The sequence below is a fragment of the Danio aesculapii genome, chromosome 2 (assembly GCF_903798145.1).
Source record: "Danio aesculapii chromosome 2, fDanAes4.1, whole genome shotgun sequence".
Taxonomy (NCBI): Eukaryota; Metazoa; Chordata; class Actinopteri; order Cypriniformes; family Danionidae; genus Danio; species Danio aesculapii.
Window position 1 is genome coordinate 10,967,405 of NC_079436.1, and position 19,875 is coordinate 10,987,279.

General features: G+C 35.8%; 1 protein-coding gene across 1 annotated transcript; it reads left to right on the forward strand.

Moving 5' to 3' along the window:
* Positions 1-540: 540 nt before the first annotated feature.
* On the forward strand, positions 541-17,163 carry saga (S-antigen; retina and pineal gland (arrestin) a). Its single transcript, XM_056466072.1, has 15 exons — positions 541-588; positions 3,066-3,126; positions 3,223-3,267; positions 3,355-3,557; positions 3,673-3,732; positions 7,118-7,185; positions 8,834-8,969; positions 12,246-12,330; positions 12,442-12,514; positions 13,384-13,521; positions 13,633-13,710; positions 14,479-14,493; positions 16,192-16,244; positions 16,351-16,360; positions 17,058-17,163. The coding sequence occupies exons 1-15, from the start codon at positions 541-543 to the stop codon at positions 17,161-17,163; spliced, it is 1,179 nt and encodes a 392-aa protein (XP_056322047.1).
* The last annotated feature ends 2,712 nt before the right edge of the window (positions 17,164-19,875 follow it).

The following is a 19,875-nucleotide window of genomic DNA, read 5'->3' on the forward strand; positions in this document are numbered from 1 at the left end:
CATTTATTATAAGTAATATTCATTGTTAGGAGCTTAATTTTGACAACTTTAAAGGTGGTTTTTATCTATATTTAGATTTTTAATTTTATTTACCTCAGATTCCAGATATAGTTCTACCTTAGCAATCTCACAGTACCTGATTGAAAAGCTTATTTATTCAGCTTGTTCACATCTCAATTTAAAAGCTAAATTATGGCTAGTTTTGTGGTCACGGGTCAGTATTTAATTGTAAAGAACACTGAAAAAATGATTGATTGGATTTACCAAATTTTTTAAGGCTGAATTTAAACAAACAAATTAAATTTAATAATGTTCAACTTAATTTTTTTGTTTAAATCCAGCCCATATAATTTTTTTGCAAGCACTTACCTTAAAAAAAAAAATATAAATCTAGTAAATCATATTTTTAAATGTACAATATAATGGATTTTTTTCATCAAAGTCAGTTTAGTAGATGGCAGTTTGGTTTATATTACATAATGGCTTGACATTAGGCACTGATCTTTTTATTTCTTGTTGTGTTCAGGTCTCTCAACAACAATGAGTCCAAAAAATGTTGTTTTCAAGAAAATTTCCAAAGACAAGTCGGTAAGTTATGTATAGTTTTTAAAACATGAGGAGAGTTTATATGGTCTTAGCAAACCCAGTAGTAACTCTGAAAGCATTTTTTTGTGTGTTTGATATTTGGCTAAACATAGAAAGCTTGGCTAAAACAAGGCTAAATTTGGGCTGTCAGTGAAAATCGAATAGATGTCTAACAAAACTACTAAGAAATTAAAAATGTGAAATCTGTGATAGTTTTTTTGGGCTATTGTTAGATGCCTATTAGATTGTCCATAACAGCCAGGGCCGGTGCGTCCATAGAGGAGCCCACTTATGGCGGCAAAGTAGTCAGGGTGGTGCGACAGTCCCCCCTCCCCTCCTTCACCTCTTCATTTTCGTGAACCATGTGTGCGCGGCATGATAGTCATTTGCCTAGTACCAGTTGAGCTTGCTCTGGCCCAGTTAACAGCCGCTAATAAGCCCTGTTTTAGTTAAGGCATTTATGTTTAGACATGTAGTAGATGTCAATTATACACAAAATTGTTTGGTTGGAAGCTTGTCCATTTTTTAGGTCATAAATAGGGCAATCACCTGGAAGGAAATACACTTTTCCTCAAAATATGAGTTTATTGTCTCCATTTAATCCTGCATGTTTGGATTGTGGGAAAAACTGAGCACATTGAAAATATCTCTTACCAATTTACCAATTCTCTTACGATATTAGAAAATATCTAAACAATTTAAGACTTCACTGCTTAAAGGGACGGTTCACCTAAAAATGGAAATTCTGCCATCATTTACACATCTTGCACTTGCTCCAAAGAAGCTCAAAAGAAGATATACTGAAGAATGGTTACCAATGGTTTCCAGCTTTTTAAAAAATATTTTCTTTTGGTTTTAACACAAAAAAGAAACTCATAAAGATTTGGAACCTAAAGATTTTATGGGTGAACTATCCCTTTAAATCAGGGGTGCTCAACCCTGCTCCTGGAGATCTACTGCTGAGTTCAGCTCCAACCCTGATCAAACACACCTAAACTAATTGATCAGAACCTGAACAGCTCTGGATAATTACAGGCAGGTGTGTTTGATATGGGTTGCAACTGAAATCTGCAGGCAGATCTCCAGAAGCAGGGTTGGTCACCCCTGCTTTAACCCAGTGACCTTCTCTGGGAAGTTAACGTATGGTAATGTCATGACACTTTGTTGGTTTTACTTTGGTTGGAAACGTTGTGTCCCTGAAAGAGACTCAATCAAAGGCTTTTTTTATTATTAATTTGTGGTTTGGTTGTATGTGGTTTAGCTGATTCTGAACGGGCAACAATATCTGGGACAGTGGGAACTTGCAAGATTAGAGATGTTTCTTTGGTCAATACATGGTTCAACTCAGATATCAGATATCATTTTTGTTATTTATTTACACTCTAAAAGTGCAGGGTTGTTGTAACCCAACGTTAGGTAAAATATGGACAAATTAAATTGAAATGACACTTTAACCTAAAGGTTGGGTTTGTCCACATTTGACCCAATTCTAAAAGTGCAGGGTTGTAGTAACCCAACGTTAGGTAAAATATGGACAAATTCAATTTAAATGACACTTTTTAACCTAACAATTGGGTTTGTCTACATTTGGCCCAATTCTAAAAATCGAGGATTGTCATAACCCAACGTTAGGTAAAATATTGGTCAAACAAATTTAAATGAAAATTTTTACCCTAATGATTAGGTTTGTCCACATTTGACCCAATACCAGGGTTACAACAACCCCAATTTTTTTTAATGTACTAGTGAGTACACTATTGTTCATTTTTATAAATGAGAATAGCCAAATCAAATATATTGTCACAGCAAAATAAGATTCAGGTGTGTTGGACCAGCCTGCTCTCACGAAGAAACATAACTATTTTACTGTCAGTTTAGTGGCGAGTTCGTACGAGTTCAGTCGTACAAAAATGTACAATGTTGAAAAGGAGGCGTGGCACCAAAACCCCACCCCTAAACCCAACCGTCATTGGGAGATGGCAAATTGTATGAATGAGATCGTACGAATTAAGCTATGGTCACACTGGGCTTTGTGTGCGAAATTCTGTCGTGCAGCGCTGCGAAAAGGGGCGGGATTAAACAAGATGATTAGACATTAAAAAAAGCGAGCGATTGCTCCATGTTTTAAATTTCTGTCTAGAGAGGTCCTGTTTTGATCCTTGATTGGTCTCACGCAGTTAAGTGATGGGAATTCGCAGGTCAGAGTTCACTAAACTTGAACTTTGCACCGCAGCAACTTGCGAAACTTAATGCATGACCCTGCGTTTCCGGTCTGACGCATTTGCGTGCATATGAATGGAAGTCTGTGGGAAGAAAAGTCAAGTGTGACCGCAGCTTGAGCCTCTAAATCAAAAAGTTACGAACTGCCGTGAGATTGTGTTGATTGGATATGCATGCAGATTTATGATCCTAAAAAAAAGACAAAAATGAATCAAGGCCTTCTCCTTTAGGCTTGATTTTTAATCCATTTTTTCATTCAGGTGGGTGTGTATATGGGAAAGAGAGACTTTGTTGACCGCGTTGACTCAGTGGATCCAGTGGGTAAGTCATTGAATCAGCTTTTTTGTTTTTTAAATGTATCTGTTTTTAACCTATAAACTTTCATATCCTTTTATTCTGCATGTCCTTCTCCATCAGATGGTGTCATACTTATTGATCCTGAACAGCTGAGAGGAAAAAAAGGTCACTAAATTAGTCCACGATTTCACCAAAAGTCAACAGATGATTAATCAGATGTATTATAACGAGACTCTCTGTGTCGTCCTCCAGCATACGTCACATTGTCCTGCGTGTTCCGGTACGGACGGGATGATGACGCAGAAGTGCTGGGTATCTCTTTTAGGAAAGAGATCTACATATCGACCCGGCAGGTCTACCCCGCGCTGCAGGACAAAGAGCAGGGCATTCTCACCAAAGTGCAGGAGAAACTACTGCGCAAACTGGGGGACAATGCCTACCCGTTTTTCTTTGAAGTAAGAATCTTTAGACATTTTCATTACAAAACAAAAATGTATGGAATCATCGAATCATCTTCATTTAGGGTTACTCTATGTGCAACCTGATATTAAAGACCTTTTGTTTCTTTAGTTCCCTGATAACTTGCCCTGCTCAGTTGGACTCCAGCCAGCCCCAAAAGATGTTGGAAAGGTATTTCTGTTTGTTTTTTTAACTATCCATTTTTTTCCTCAGTTGAATACTGCTTTTCAAATTGAGGGTTGCACTTCAAATAATAAAGGTTGCACTACAAATGAGACATAAACAGTTGAAGTCACAATTATTAAACCCCTCCTGAATTATTAGCCCACCTGTATATTTTTCCCGAATTTCTGTTTAACGGAGAGCAGATTTTTTTTCACCACATTTCTAATCATAATAGTTTTAATAACTCATTTCTAATACCTGATTTATTTTATCTTTGCCATGATGACAGTACATAATATTTTACTAGATATTATTTAAGAGGCTAGTATTTAGCTTAAGATGACATTTAAAGGCTTAACTAGGTTAATTACGCAAGTTAGGGTAATTAGGTAAGTCATTAGCTCCTTTCACAGTGATACCAGTAAATATCCGGAAAATTTCCGAAATTACTTTACCGGTAAATTCAAAACAGTACTGTTCACACAGGCACGGACTTTCTGGAATTTTTCCGGAAAAGACCATTCACACATCCATTCCAAAATACCGGTAAATCCTGACATCATTAACCAGAAATGAGCTCTACACTAATGAGAATGAGCACTGTTTACACGTTTGACTACATTACAAATTCTGTGGATGGATAAGTATTGTAAACAACTTCGATAAATACATGGAGGAACACTTTCGCATCTCGAGATGTCCACAATATGTGTGTGTGTGTGCTGGCACTCACCGGAGCACTCTTGCACTTCACGTGCACGCATTACTGTAGCATTTGATCGATAATGTTTTAAACAATTGGCATTAAGAAAGAATATACAAATATTATCTGACTAACATCTAGCAGCTAAATGTGTCTGGAAAAATATTCAAAGACTTTTATAAACCATCCGGATGTGAGTGCGTCTGAAGGTTCTGATTGGCTAAAGTAGACGTCTCATGTCAGCGAGTTTTAGACGTAAACGTGCTCTTTTCGGCAATCTTCCTTCTACGTTCAAACCGAGCAGCATTCCGGCAAATCACCGGTAATACTACAACTCCTCTTTCCTGGTAATTGCCGGAATTAATTTACCGGTATGTTCAAAAAGGGCCTGTTCACACAAACAGACCTTTCCGGAAAATTACCGGCAATTTTTCGGAAAGGTCTGTATGTGTATATTACACCGCAAGTCTAGGGTGCAACATGGGCATAATAAAGGGAAAAACAAATGTTGTCGGTGAAGGATTTCCCAAACAAAACAAAAACTTAATGCAAAAGATCCCCTTCGGTCGACAACCAAACTTGGACACTCAGTTGAGAGTAAATAGTAAAAATGTTTTTTTTTGAGGAAAAATTTTAAATGAGCATCTCTTAGGGATGGCCACAGGCCAAAATAACAAACAAAAGAATCTACAAAGTAAATGAACTAAATTACCCATAAATATTGAAAGAAAAATACAGGAAGCTAACCTTTTTCCCTAAACATAAACACAGTCAAAATTAATCAAATAAATAGGCAGGCCACCCCTACAAGCTGAAACTTTCAAAAAGTTGAACACATGAACAATGGTACAAGATTAAGTGTTGGTCGTTGACCGGATGGGTAGGGAAATCCAGGAGCTCCACTCCCAGCAATCGTTGCACCACAAATGAGCTCCCCGAAGTTCCTTTTTATTTTATATTCCTCTGGGACCACCATTTGCACTGCTTCAGCTATTGTACAACAGGGGTTTGTTCTGTAGACCAGTGTTTCCCAACCCTGTTCCTGGAGGCACACCAACAGTACATATTTTGGATGTCTCCCTTTTTCTGACCCATTAACTTCAGGTATTGGAGTCTCTTCTGATGTTATGATAAGTTGATTCAGGTGCGTTTGATTAGGGAGAGGTTGAAAATCTGTACTGTTGGTGTGCCTTCAGAAACAGGGTTGGGAAACACTGCTGTAGACAATCGAAAAAAATATTGCTTAAGGGGGCAAATAATATTCGAACTTTAAATGTTTTTTTTATTTATTTATTTTTTATTAAAAACTGCTTTTATTCTACCCGAAATAAAACAAATAAGACTTTCTCCAGAAGAAAAAATATTGTAGGAAATATTGTGAAAAATTCCTTGCTCTGTTAAACATCATTTGGGAAATATTTAAAAAAAGAATGAACAAAAAAATCTTAGGAGGGCAAATCATTCTGACTTCAACTTGCATTTAACATCATCTTCATTACTTAACATTAACTTCATTCTGACTTCAACATACGGTGAATAACCGTAAATTGACTTTCCCATAATTCACTGCATGACACTTCTATATCTGCTATGGTAACACAACAACTGTATTAATATAAACAAATGACCCAATACTGTAGTTTTCTACGACTAAAAGGGTATATTACAGGACTACAAAACACTTCAGTTAGTGTAGTAAAAACTAAAGTATACTACAGTATTTACTACCATTTATCAGTTGACTACTGTTAAAACTACAGTATGCTGTAGCATTCATTAACAAAGAGTTGTACATGATATAATGCATACAGTATGTTTCAAACACTTTTTACTGATTTACTACAGTATTTTTTTAATGTGGGAACTGTGAGGAGGATAATGTCAATATACATGTGTAATATTACTGCAGAAAGACTAGTTTTGAGTGTTTGGGGTTATAAAAATTACTATAGTTATAGTGTCTTTGAATCATACTATAGTAAAGTACTTGAATTAATCTGTTGTGGTAATTCTATATTTGCTATTGGAACACAACAACTGTAGTAATATCAAAAAACGACCAATACTGTAGTTTTCTACAGCTAAAGGGTATATCAGGACTACAAAACACTGCAGTTTACTGTATAAAGACTAAAGTATACTACAGTATTTACAGCAGTTTATTAATTCACTACAGTTAAAACTACAGTATGCTGTAGCATTCATTAAACAAAGAGTTGTAAATGTTATAGGCTTGTTGGTATGTTTCAAAAACACTTTAGTATTTACTAATTTACTACAGTATTTTTCTTGTGGGAACTGTGAGGAGAATAATGTCACCTCTTTGTACCGTTTTTTTTAATCACTTAGAAAGTTACAACAATTCATGCTATGCATCGTGGGGTACAGGAAAATGGTGGATAGTATAATTAACATTCTAGCCTTACCAGAATTTCTTTTTACAATGGAGATGAAAATATCTGTATTACTTACAATTGGAAAACCTGTAATGCTACTTGGTTGTGAAGCACGTTTTAGCCATACTCCAAGTCTTAGCCAGTGTTAGCATTAGCTGTTTTAGCATTAGCTTTTTAGGATAATGGTTCCAGGCTAGCCTTAAATAGGCTTTGGTTGTACTCGGACATAACTGATTTGCTAGCATGCTTGTGATGTATGACCTCTGTTTTAGTATCACATCTGTTTTCACAGCACTGTGCTGTTGAGTTTGAGGTGAAAGCCTTCTGTGCTGAGAGCCAGGATGCCAAAGTTCGCAAACGGTTAGTCTTTATCTTTTCCTATAACATGTGAAAGAAACACAGGCTAGTACTTAATAGATCTACCATGATTTCTTTGTACTACAGATTGCCCTAAACATCACCAATATTAACTCAAGTTGTGTGTCAAGAGAGGATAGTTTATGAAGTCTATTGAGCAATATTCACCTTATTCTCCGTGTACGAGCGGGAGCAGCCATTTGAATCATTTTGGCTCAAGACTTCCGGTCTCATTCACTTCCATTCATTTTTAGACGTTAAAAACAGCTCATTTTGCTGCTTGGTGTTGCAAACTGATATTTTCTTATTATATTATTCTACTTTGTCTGTATTGTCATGCAAACACTTGTTTGTAGAGTAAGTAGTTTGACCGTTTTCTGCCGTTTATTATTCCTAGTCATTTTTCCCATAGGCAGCTGAATCGGAAGTTCTAAAACAATCGCAAACACGCGCGCACTTCCGCATTGAAGAATAAGGTCAATAGACTAGGGCTGGGCAATTTAGGAAAAACATCTAATTGTGAATATTATTTTTTTTTTACATATTGTGATTGCGATTTGATTTAGTTCTGTAGTCAAGCTTCAGCTCAATAATCTGTCGCCGTGGCAACATTCTGCTCTTAAAATGTACCTGTTTTTGTTCTGTGTCTGTGACTTTAAAACCAAAATATTCCCATATTACAAATGTGGTTTTTCTTGTATATTAGTTCATCTGTTAATGTTCTGAAGCAGCAGATGCCATAATCCCACTTGTCAGCTCTTTCCTGTTTGTTCTTTTTTTAAAAATTTTTTTATTGTGGCCGTAGTTCTGTAGCGCAACTCTGATTGGGCAGAACGAAAGTGTGCTCACTCAATTGTCTAGTAAGACTGTCACATACAGCCAGTAGTCACGCATTTGCTCTGGGTGGGGGAAATTAAATTATATATATATATATATATATAATTTCAAATTGCAGCCTCTTAACTAATCGCAATGTTTCAAATTGCGATTGCAATTTGATTAATCGCACAACCCTAATATAGACTATTCACTGTACACTGTAAAAATGTACCCAACAATCCCTTCATGTTGTCCCAACACAAATCAATTAAGTTAACTTTATAGTTTTCACAAATTTAAGTTTTCCTTGAAGTTAAATATGTTTAATTTACATTCTACCCTGTCAAGTTTGTTTTTTATGGATCACAACTTTTGCGTGGGAATTGGCATACGCACATTTCCATCCATTTTGTCCATGCGCCACATTTATAAATGAATCCCCTGGTGCCTGAGATAAAGCCACAAAAATGAGTATATCTCTAATGAAAATATCTCTTTATCCCAAACTAATTCTATTACAGATGTCATGATTTTAGTGAATTGTGAATCTGCTTGTCAATGGGCGATGCTTTTTATTCTGTTTAATCAATGCAAAAGTCCTCCAATTTCATGTATAGGGAAGCTTATACCTTTTTAAGATCCCTTTTAAACCAACAGACCTATCCATTATGTTAAAAAATGGAGAAAAGTTCCACAATTAAAAGTTCAGTCAATGAATCACAAAGTCCAATATGCTCCAGAAAGTTAGGACTAGTTCCCTGTGTGAAGACCACCTTACTAGTTCATTTCTGAGCTTTTATTTTCTGCCATTGTAACCCACCCCCTCCATCAGGAGCTCAGTCGGTCTGATGATTCGCAAGGTCCAGTACGCCCCAGAGAAGCTGGGACCTGCTCCCAGTGTGGAGACCACTCGTGACTTCCTCATGTCTGACAAACCACTACATATGGAAGCTAGCTTGGAGAAGCAGGTGAGTTGCAAACATGGTTATAATGTTTTATATTGCTTTTATTGAAGAATTATGTACATTTAAAGTCAAATTGTTAGCCTATTTGTGATTTTTTAAATTTATTTATTTATTTTTAATTAATTAATTAATCAATCAATCAATCAATCAATCAATCAATCAATCAATTAATCAATTAATCAATCAATCAATCTATTTTTTATTTTTTTATTTTTTTTATTTTTTATTTTTCCAAATAATTCCCAAATGATGATTGACAGATTAAGGGGTGTTTCACAGTATTTCCAATAATATTTTTTTCTTCTCTTAAAATTTACCTGCTTTTGTTCTGTGTCTGTGACTTTAAAACCAAAATATTCCCATAATACAAATGTTGTTTTTCTTTAATATTAATTCATCTGTTAATATTCTGAAGCAGCAGACGCCATAATCCCACTTGTCAGCTCTTTCCTGTTTGTTCTTTATTTTATTGTGGCCGTAGTTCGGTTGTGCAATTTTGATTGGGCAGAACGAAAGTCAGCTCACTCAATTGGCTAGTAAGACACAGCCAGGATCACGCATTTGCTCCGGGTGGGGGAAATTAAATAATATATGTGTGTGTGCATATATATATATATATATATATATATATATATATATATATATATTTATTTATTTATTTATTTATTTATTTATTTATTTATTTATTTATATATATATTTTTTTTTTTTTAAATACTAGTATCTTTGTAAAAATATCTAGTAAAATATGATGTACTGTCATCATGGCAAAGATAAAATAAATCAGTTATTAGAAATTAGTTATTAAAACTATTATATTCTGAAATGTGTTAAAAAATCTCTTTCTTTCAAACAGAAACTGGGTGGAAAATATACAGGGGGGCTAATAATTCAAGAGGGCTAATAGTTCTGACTTCAACTGTATATTGGGTAACACTTTACATGAAGGGGTGTTCATAAGACTGTCATGACACCTTTATAGTCACGACATTAAACATGTTTTAATATGAATGAGATTTTATGCAAGCTTAGGCCAGCTGCAACATCATTAAATATCATTTGCACAGTTATTTTAAATGCAAATATGACATTGTTTGAAATATCTTCATGACAACTTGACAATACATCACAACCTTTTGTCTTTGTCATGATTACTTGACACTACCAAGACAAGATAACTTGTCATGATTATGATTGTCATGAGGCCATTTTAATTGTCATTAATATTTTTCTGATCACTTTTTTTTTGTCAAACTGAATTTGCCATTTAAACTTTTCAGTAAAAGTGTCAATATAATACTGTCAAATAATTGTATTTGATTAATTTAAATAAATATTTAATGACAAATTAAATTTGCACCAGTTGTTAAAAAGATATCAGTGATGCTGTTATAATATTCAGGACACACACTTATAATGGCCTCATGACAATTATGTTTATGACTGATTTATGACAAGTTACGTTGTCTTGGTAAAGTCAAGCTGTCATGACAAAGACATCTCAAACAATATCACCTTTGCATTAAAAATGATACAACTGAGTGAATAACACTTAGGGCAGCATAACATCTCTTTCATATTCAAGGCATGTGTCATGTTGTTGTTGTTGTTGTTATTATTATTATGAATGTTTTATGACAGTCTTAGAAACACCTCCTTCAAGTAAAGTGTTACCAAATAAGGAAATGCAATAAATCAATTTACAACACCACATCAGAAACAGTTGGGACAGTATGGAAATCACAAAAGGAAAGTAGTTATTTCCAAATTTACTTTGACTTGTATTTCATTGCAGACAATATAAACACATCATGTTTTGTCTGGTCAACTTCATTTCATTTGTAAATATACATCCTTACCTGTCATTCAGACCTGCAACACAATCCAAAAAAAGTTGGGACAGGAGGAATTTAGGGCTAGTAACCAGGTAAATAGTTTAAATGATTTGATCAAAAACAGGTGATTGTAATTATGATTTGGTACAAAAGCAACATCCAAGAAAGGTCCTGTCCTTTAGGAGCAAAGATGAGCTGAGGATCACCAGTTTGCCAACAAATACATAAGAAAGTTATTGAAATGTTTAAAAACAATGTTCCTCAAAGAAAGACAGGAAGACATTTGGATATTTCACATTTAGCAGTGCATAACATCATTAAAAGATTCAAGGAATCTGGAGGAATGTCAGTGAGTAAAGGACAAGGGCGCAAGCCTAAGCTGAACAACCATGATCTCCGATCCCTCAGGCAGCACTGCATTAAGAATCCTCATTCATCTATAAGCATTATCACCACATGTGCTCAGGACTACTTTGGAAAACCTTTGTCAAGTGCCACAATATGTACTTGCATCCACAAATGCCAGTTAAAATTGTACTGTGCTAAATGGAAGCCCTATGTTAACAGTGTCCAGACGCACTGTTGATTTCTATGGACTTGCAGGCATCTGGGATGGACCATCACACTGTGGTCAGATGAATCAGTATTTCAGGTATTTTTTGGGAGAAATGGATGCCATGTGCTCTGGACCAAAGAAGAAAAGGATCATCTAGACTGTTACCAGCAACAAGTCCAAAAGCCAGGATCTGTCATGGTATGGGTTTATGTGATATTGTGATATGGGGTTAGTGCCCTTGGCAATGGTAACATGCATTTATGTGATGCACCATTAATGCTGAAAAGTACATAGAGGTTTCAGAGCACAATATATTGCCTCCTTTTCCAGAGACGCCTCTGCATATTTCAATAAGACAATGCAAAACCACATTCTGCACTTGTTATAAAGTCCTAGTTGCGGAGGAAGAGGATACAGGTACTTGACTGGCCTGCTTGCAGTCCTGACCTGTCTCTAATAGAGAATGCGTGGTGCATTTTGAAGTGCAAAATGCGACAATGAAAATCCTGTACTGTTGCCCACATTGAGGCTTGTTTGCAGGAAGAATGGGACAAAATTACACCTGAAACACTTCATCACTTGGTGTCTTCAGTACCAAAGCATCTTTTAAGTGTTGTGAAAAGGAATGGCAACATTACAAAGTGGTAAATGCTTTACTGTTACAACTTTATTTGAAATGTGTTGCAGGAACCAACATTGGATTACGTGTTTACACATTTAAATAACTAAAAACCATGGGCAACACAATAAATAATGTTTGTTGTATTGTCTGCAATGTTTCTGATATGGGCTTGTAAATGAACTATTGATCAGCTTGAATAAGTTATATAACATAATTAATAAATAATAGTTTTTGTTACATTTATCTTATTTGAATTTTTCCCTGTAGACGTACTATCACGGAGAACCCATCAATGTAAGGGTCAAAATCAATAACCAGTGCAACAAAAGTGTGAGGAACATCATCCTTTCTGGTGAGCGCATTACCAAATCACTAAACTAAGTCTAGTTTAACCCATTTAATCCAGTCTTTATGTACACTCAGACTGTATAAAATAACACGCTTGTGATTGTCTATTATTTAGTGGAACAAAACGCCAACGTGGTGCTGTACTGCAATGACAATTATATGAAGGTGGTGGCCACAGAGGACTCTGGGTAATTTGTTTGTGTTTTGATAATAAATCTAATCCAGTACAATAAGAAATGTACAGCTGAAGTCTTTTTCTTTTTCAAATATTTCCCACATGATGTTTAACAGAGCAAGGGATTTTTCACAGTATTTTCTACAATATTTTTTCTTCTGTAGAAAGTCTTATTTGTTTTATTTCAGCTAGAATAAAAGCATTTTTAATTGTTTTAAAATCATTTTACGGTCAAAATTAATAGCCCCCTTTAGCAATATTTGCTTTATTGTCTACAGAACAAACCCCTGTTATACAATAACTTGCCTAATTACCCTAGTTAAGCCTTTAAATGTCACTTTAAGCTGAATACTAGTATCTTGAAACATCTAGTAAAATAGTATGTACTGTCATCATGGCAAAGATAAAATAAATCAGTTATTCGAAGTGAAATCTTTCTAAACAGATATTGGGGAAAAATAAAAATGGGTGACTAATTATTCTGACTTCAACTGTATATTATTCATTCATTCATTGATTTTATTTTCGGCTTAGCTCTTTATTAATCTGGGGTCGCCACAGCGGAATGAGCCACCAATTTATCCAGCATAGCTTTTTTACGCAGCGGATGCCCTTCCAACTGCAACCCACCTCTAAGAAACATCCATACACACTCATTCACACTCTTACAGTACGGGCAATTTACTCAATTCACCTGTACCGCATGTCTTTGGACTGTGGGGGAAACCGGATCACCCAGAGGAAACCCACACGAATGTTGGGAGAACATGCAAAATCCACACAGAAACACCAACTGACTTAGCCGAGGCTCGAACCAGTGACCTTCTTGCTGTGAGGTGACAGCACTAACTGTATATTAATAATCTGTAATTTTGCCTGCAGGCACTCTGTTGAATCTGGTGCCAAACTGGAGAAAGTCTACACTTTGCTACCCCTGCTGGCCAATAACAGAGAACGGCGAGGCATTGCGCTGGATGGAAAATTAAAGCATGAAGATACTAATCTAGCCTCTTCAAGCATGTGGGTTAAGCCTATAATCACTGGCTTCTATATCAAGACTGAGGATTTTGCATAAATCATGATTGAATAATGCATATTAAATGTTTGCACTGTTTTAACGCTCTATTGCAGCATTAAAGATGGCGTTCTGAAGGAAGTTCTGGGAATCATGGTGTCTTACAGAGTCGTTGTGAAGCTTATTGTTGGAGGGTTAGTATCCCACAACACAATAGTCTTATTATGTATACCCCCACCAAAGGGCACACATTTATTGTTTTTTTTTTATCTAAAAATATTCATAAATTAGCAGTTTTCTGTATTTTGTGATTCATGTTTTAATTTCCCTCATATGTTTGTGTTTATAAATTGCATTATGGGACTTTGATCTTTATTCCAACAACTTTTAACCTTGAAAAGTTTGAAAAAGAAACTAATTAACATTTTTAATAGTTTAAAGCAGTGTTTCTCAACCATGATCCTGGCGGACCACCAACACTGCATGTTTTGGATGTCTCCTTTGTCACATCCATTACAGGTCTTTCAGTCTCTGCTAATGAGCTGATGATCTTAATCGGTGCGTTTGGTTACGGAGACAAAGAAATGTGCGGAACTGGTTGTCCTCCAGGAATGTGGTTGAGAAACACTGGTTTAAAGTGATATATTGTCTGGGTTGGTGTTGTATATTACGCTACAAAACCTTGTAATAAGCTGCCAGTATATTTTCTGTTATTTTACAGATTTATTTCTTATACATTATATTATTTTAAACTACTAAAATGTTAATAAAAGTCACTTTGTTAAACTGTAGATTTGAATTTTCAACATCAGAGGTCAACAGAGCCTAGATCAAGCTCCCATAATGCAACTCGCATCTGTAAATGAAAGGAAAACACTTGTGAATTAACTGTCAATTAACAAATATTTACAGTGTGTGGTGTGTTTTGTACATTCTAATGTATTTGTTTGTCTTGTTCACAGGATGATGGGATCCAGGTAAATATTATAATTTCTTTACTCTTGCGCTTTCATATTATATATATTTCATAATATTTCATATTATCTAAGGATAAGGTGAATTCCAAAAGTCTGAGACTACATTGAAAATTCTAAAACTCAAAATCTAATTTTAAAGGGGAATATGATGCACTTTTATGTTCTGCAAAGTCACAAAGCTCAAAGTTACTCACAAAATGATTCCTTTTTTCTGTCTAAAAGAGAAGCCTGATCCAGATTTGCCAAAAACGCCTTGATTTAAATTCTCCCTCATATATATATATATATATATATATATTGTGTAATATATATATATATATATATATATATATATATATATATATATATATATATATATATATATATATATATATTATATTTGTGTGTACACAAAGAAAGAAAGTGTTGTTTCAAGTTCTGCATTGTTTCAGTCTGTAGTCAGTATTCTGGACCATATCATGGTTCTGGACCACACATGCAAGTGTTTTTTTCTATAGCCTCAGCACCACATTGTTTAAATAGACAATTCATTTTTGTGCTCATGGATCTGCTGGTCTAAAAAGAATGTATGTTAAGGTGAATTGTTGAGTCAACTTAATGGACATAATCGCTCTTAAAGGCAATGGGGAGATGAGACTCATGTTGGTTTAATGCAAAATATACCCCAAATTCTTTACAAGAATAAGGATAACGTTTTTATAACATGCGGTGGGTGCGCGGAATATTTTTCCTAACCTTAAAATAGTAAAAGAGGCATTTAGAAAGAGGGGCCCAATATCAACTGTTTAAAGTCAGCATGAAACAGAAGTTAAGGGTGCTTTTTACACTGGCACTTTTGGTCCGCACCGGGGTTCTTTGACGTCAGAGTATGGTACGTTTAGCTAGTGTGAACGTGTCTTCTGAACTCGGGTGTGCACATGTGAACCGTACATGAGTCTGCCTGAAAGAGGTGGTTTGGGGTATGGTTCGTGCAAACTCTCATTTCTGGTATTATTGCAATCGTACCAAATAACGGACGTGAACCCCCAACTGTACAACAAACTTTAGCTTTCATAACGTTCATTTATGTGTGTGTGTGTCTGTGTATCACCTACCTTGGTGACAAGCGGAACTGATCTGATGCAAACGGTGATAATGTCTGCTTGTCTTCACCAAAAACAGCTTCTGCAGACATCGCATGATGTTCTGAACATTTTAAATGATTTTTTGCGGCAGATGGACTCAAGTGGCTCTCTGTATTCTGGTTTTGGTAACAAAACCAAAAAATTCAGAATTCAGCAGAATGACCGTGATATGCGTACATCATTTTGGTGCTTTGCTTTAGTGACCATCACCTAGCCTAAGATTGTTCTTTTTCCCATATTGGGACGTTGCCTATCCAATTGAAATGATTCTGAAATGAGAAAAAATGTAGTGCGTTGCATGATTTCATCCTTTGGAAACTGATTGGATCGATGAAAGATGGCAATAGTTTATTTCCATTTAAAGCAACACACACAAAAAGTGCCAACACATGCTATAATAAACGATCTGTGGCGTGTTTTGAGCTGAATTCCACAAATACATAATGGGGACGTCACAACTTGCGTTACATATAGTCAAAAGTGGAATCATATGACCTCTTTAAATATTATAAACATGTTTTTGTGGTCTAATGAGATCTTTTAATGTTGTATAATTTGTGTTTCGCCATATTAGTGAGGTTGGAGTGGAACTTCCTTTCCAACTTATGCACCCAAAACCTGACGCAGGTATTACATAAGTAGCACATCAACGTCTTTGTAAATATTCACGTTTATTTTCCCATTAAAATGTGTCTCTTTAAACTTTTTTTCCCTCTTCATTGCATCTTTAAAGTGAAGGAAAGGTCAGTCATCCTTTTTATTCATAAATACAGTTGAAGTCGGAATTATTAGCCCTCTTGAATTTATTATTATTATTATTAATAATAATATTTATTTTTTCTCAGTTTCTGTTTAATGGAGAGCAGATTTTTTTCACCACATTTCTAAACATAATAGTTTTAATAACTCATTTCTAATAACTGAATTCTATTATCTTCGCCATGATGACAGTACATAATATTTGACTAGATATTTTTCAAGCCACCAGTATTCATTCATTTAAATGCTTTACTAGGGTAATTAGGCAAGTCATTGTTCAACGATAGTTTGTTCTGTAGACGATCAAAAACAAATATTGCTTAAGGGGGCTGATAATATAGAATGGTTTTAAATAAATTAAAATCTGCTTTCATTCTAACTGAAATAACAAATAAGACTTTCTCCAGCAGAAAAAAATATGATAAAACTTCCTTGCTATGTTAAACATCATTTGGGAAATATTTGAAAAAAGAAAACAAAATTCAGAGGAGGGTGAATAATTTTGACTTCTAGTCCTTATTTTACATCCCTGCATAAAGAAATGGCATAAATTAGCAATCTAGCTGGTCTCTATCTTATTTATTTTATACATCAATAATTATCTTTCTTGTAACCTCAATAATATATTTGTGCTGTATCTGCTTCTTGTCCTTCATGTGATCGTGTTGTTGCTGTAAGCAGTGAAGTGGAGGAAGAAATGGTATTCGAGGAGTTTAAGCGCACCTACCTGAAGGGCATGCCTGAGGATGAGGATGAAGGAAACGCAAACATTGAGGAGAACGTGTAGAAGTTCTCAAAGCAACCCTCGATATAGTATAGCACATATATTAGGGGTGTTAAAAATCATATAGAGAGCACTGCAAAAGAGCACTTCTCTGGACTGCTGCACTAAAAATAAATGATTCATTGTATTTGCTAAAATGTTTTAAGGTAAGTGGTTGGAAACTATTTATATGGGCTGCTAACCACGGCATGGTGGCGCAGTGGTTAGCACTGTTGCCTCGGATGCGGAGCGAAGGATCGCGATGCCGGCTCAGCATAGTGGTGTCTGTCAGCCATCGCCGATGGACGATGGCATCATCTATCGGCCCAACCCTATTTGCAACCACTTACCTTAAAAACATTTAGTAAATCCAATGAATCTTTTCTTTCAGTGTATTTTCTGATTGTAGTTGCTATTAGAAATGAATAGAGATAATCCATCAACCATTCTTCAGCTCTCTGATCTCTGTAGAAGTGGGTCATGTAACTGAAAATGAATAGAGAGCTTTGTTTCTCCTGTTATATACAGTAGCTGCAAAATGTAGTAGTTGTAAAACTTTGTGATATGAAGCAACAATCTTTATTGTAATAAATGTATTATTATCAAAAACTGTATTGTTATGAAATACTGGATTGTAGTAGAGTGTTCAGTTTATTAAAGCATGGTGGAGGAGGAAGGTAAGAGGTCTTTTTGTTGTTATTTAGGATTTTTTCCAATCAGAGCATCCCTACGAAATCAATACCACAATTATCTTTGCATAAAACATGTTTCATCATTCATTCATTCATTCATTCATTCTTTTTTCTTTGGCTTAGTTCCTATATCAGGGGTCACCACAGCAGAATAAACTATTTCAGCATATGTTTTACGCAGCAGATGCCCTTCCAGCTGCAACCCAGTGCTGGGAAACACCCATACACTCTCGCATTCACACACACTCTCATACACTACAGCCAATTTCATTTATTCATTTATTTTCTTTTTGGCTTAGTCCCTTTATTAATCTGGGGTCGCCACAGCAGAATGAACCGCCAACTCATCCAGCATTTGTTTTATGCAGCGGATGCCCTTCCAGCTGCAACCCAGTACTGGGAAACACCCATACACTCTCGCATTGACGCACACACTCTCATACACTACGGCCAATTTAGTTGATCCAATTCACCTATATGTCTTTGGACTGTGGGGGAAACCGGAGCATCTGGAGGAAACCCAACTGACCCAGCTGGGACTCAAACCAGAGACCTTCTTGCTGTGAAGCAACCACTGAGCCACCGTGCCACCCTGTTTCATCATATTTATTGAAAAAGTCTTTTACATTAATTTCAGTACTGACCTATTTGCTACAATTTCTGAAGACGTCAATCAACTGACTTTCATTAAACTGACTTCAAAATTAATAAAAAAAAAATTTGATCTTAGTTTCAGTGACAAAATTCAAGTTTAGAAAATATAAACTAGTCAGCACAATAGCCTAGTGGTTAGCGCGCTGATATATGGTGCAGTAGCATGTAGGGGTGTCCCAAGTTCAAATCCCAGCTCAAGTACATTTCCCTACTCCCCTCTCTCTCCAATTTTGCTTTCTTTCTCAATATTGTTCTGTCTAAAAGAAGACCAAAAATAAATCTTTAAATATATATATATATAAACCAAGTGGCAACCTCCCGCTCTCCCTCAGGAAGCCAATATGGAAGTAACTAAAACTGCAATTCATCGACTCGCCTTGGGGGGCTGGCTCCAGGAAATCCAGGTAATTTCTGACTGCAATGGGAAATTGGCCATTTTTACAGCTGATAAAAACATGCTTACAGCCTGGTACAAAAGATGGCTTTGGTGCATATAGCCATGATTAACCTTCATGACAACTGTGAGGGGGGTGAATTTTTTTTATAACTCATCCGTTTCGTTTTATTAAGTTATATTAAGTCTGCATAATTAAGGGCGTGGCCACTTGAGTGACAGCTAGGTCTCGCTGCTCGCTGTCTCGTCACATCAGCTGATTACGGCTAATTAGCCGATGAACTCGGCATATACATCGCATTTTTGTGTTGGTTAATGTTTCTTTACACAGTCAGTTGCCTTTTGGGATTATTTCCTACAATTATCAGATGATATGGCATGCTGTGTGCACTTAATTGTGCTCACAAACCATTCACGTGGCCTCCGTTTCCCTGGTGAGTGAAATTATATACTTATATACCATCTCTATTAATGTATTTGTTTTATTTAAGATCATTTATCATTTATAATGTTCTTTAGAGCTGTAATGCCCTACAGAATCTGACAGATTGATTAGCTGTATGCTATTGAACAGTCATCTGAAGCGTTATCATACAGTGTTATGCCTGGATTTCATCAATAGTCTTGCATTTACTAACACAGACTATAGTTGAAGTGTTTGGACGTATTTCGCGTTGTCCTCCTGTTGAAAAACGTCATAAGAACAATGTTTAGTGGCTCATTGTGTTACAACAGTGTTTTTAAAAGTCGAAACACTTTATTGATATAGTGTACAGCGAAGCACATGTGGTCAGAACACAAACGAGTCGCAGGTAATAAAGTATCAAGCGTTTCTCCCAAAGTAAAGTCTGTCTTAGCCAGGTCCAAGCAAAATGCCAGCAGGTGTCTGTAGCTCCGCTCACTCTCCGCCTCTTTGCCCTTGTTTGGTATCCCGCCGTGGATGCGATGACGCGCAAACAAAATGGCGACGGTTGGCCGCACCTACTTGCAGCTTCC

Coding starts and splice junctions, on each gene's coding strand:
- saga (XM_056466072.1), top strand. CDS start 541: ATGAGTCCAAAAAATGTTGTTTTCAAGAAAATTTCCAAAGACAAGTCG. Junction 3,127..3,222: donor TGACTCAGTGGATCCAGTGG/GTAAGTCATTGA, acceptor CTTCTCCATCAG/ATGGTGTCATACTTATTGAT. Junction 8,970..12,245: donor AAGCTAGCTTGGAGAAGCAG/GTGAGTTGCAAA, acceptor TTTTCCCTGTAG/ACGTACTATCACGGAGAACC.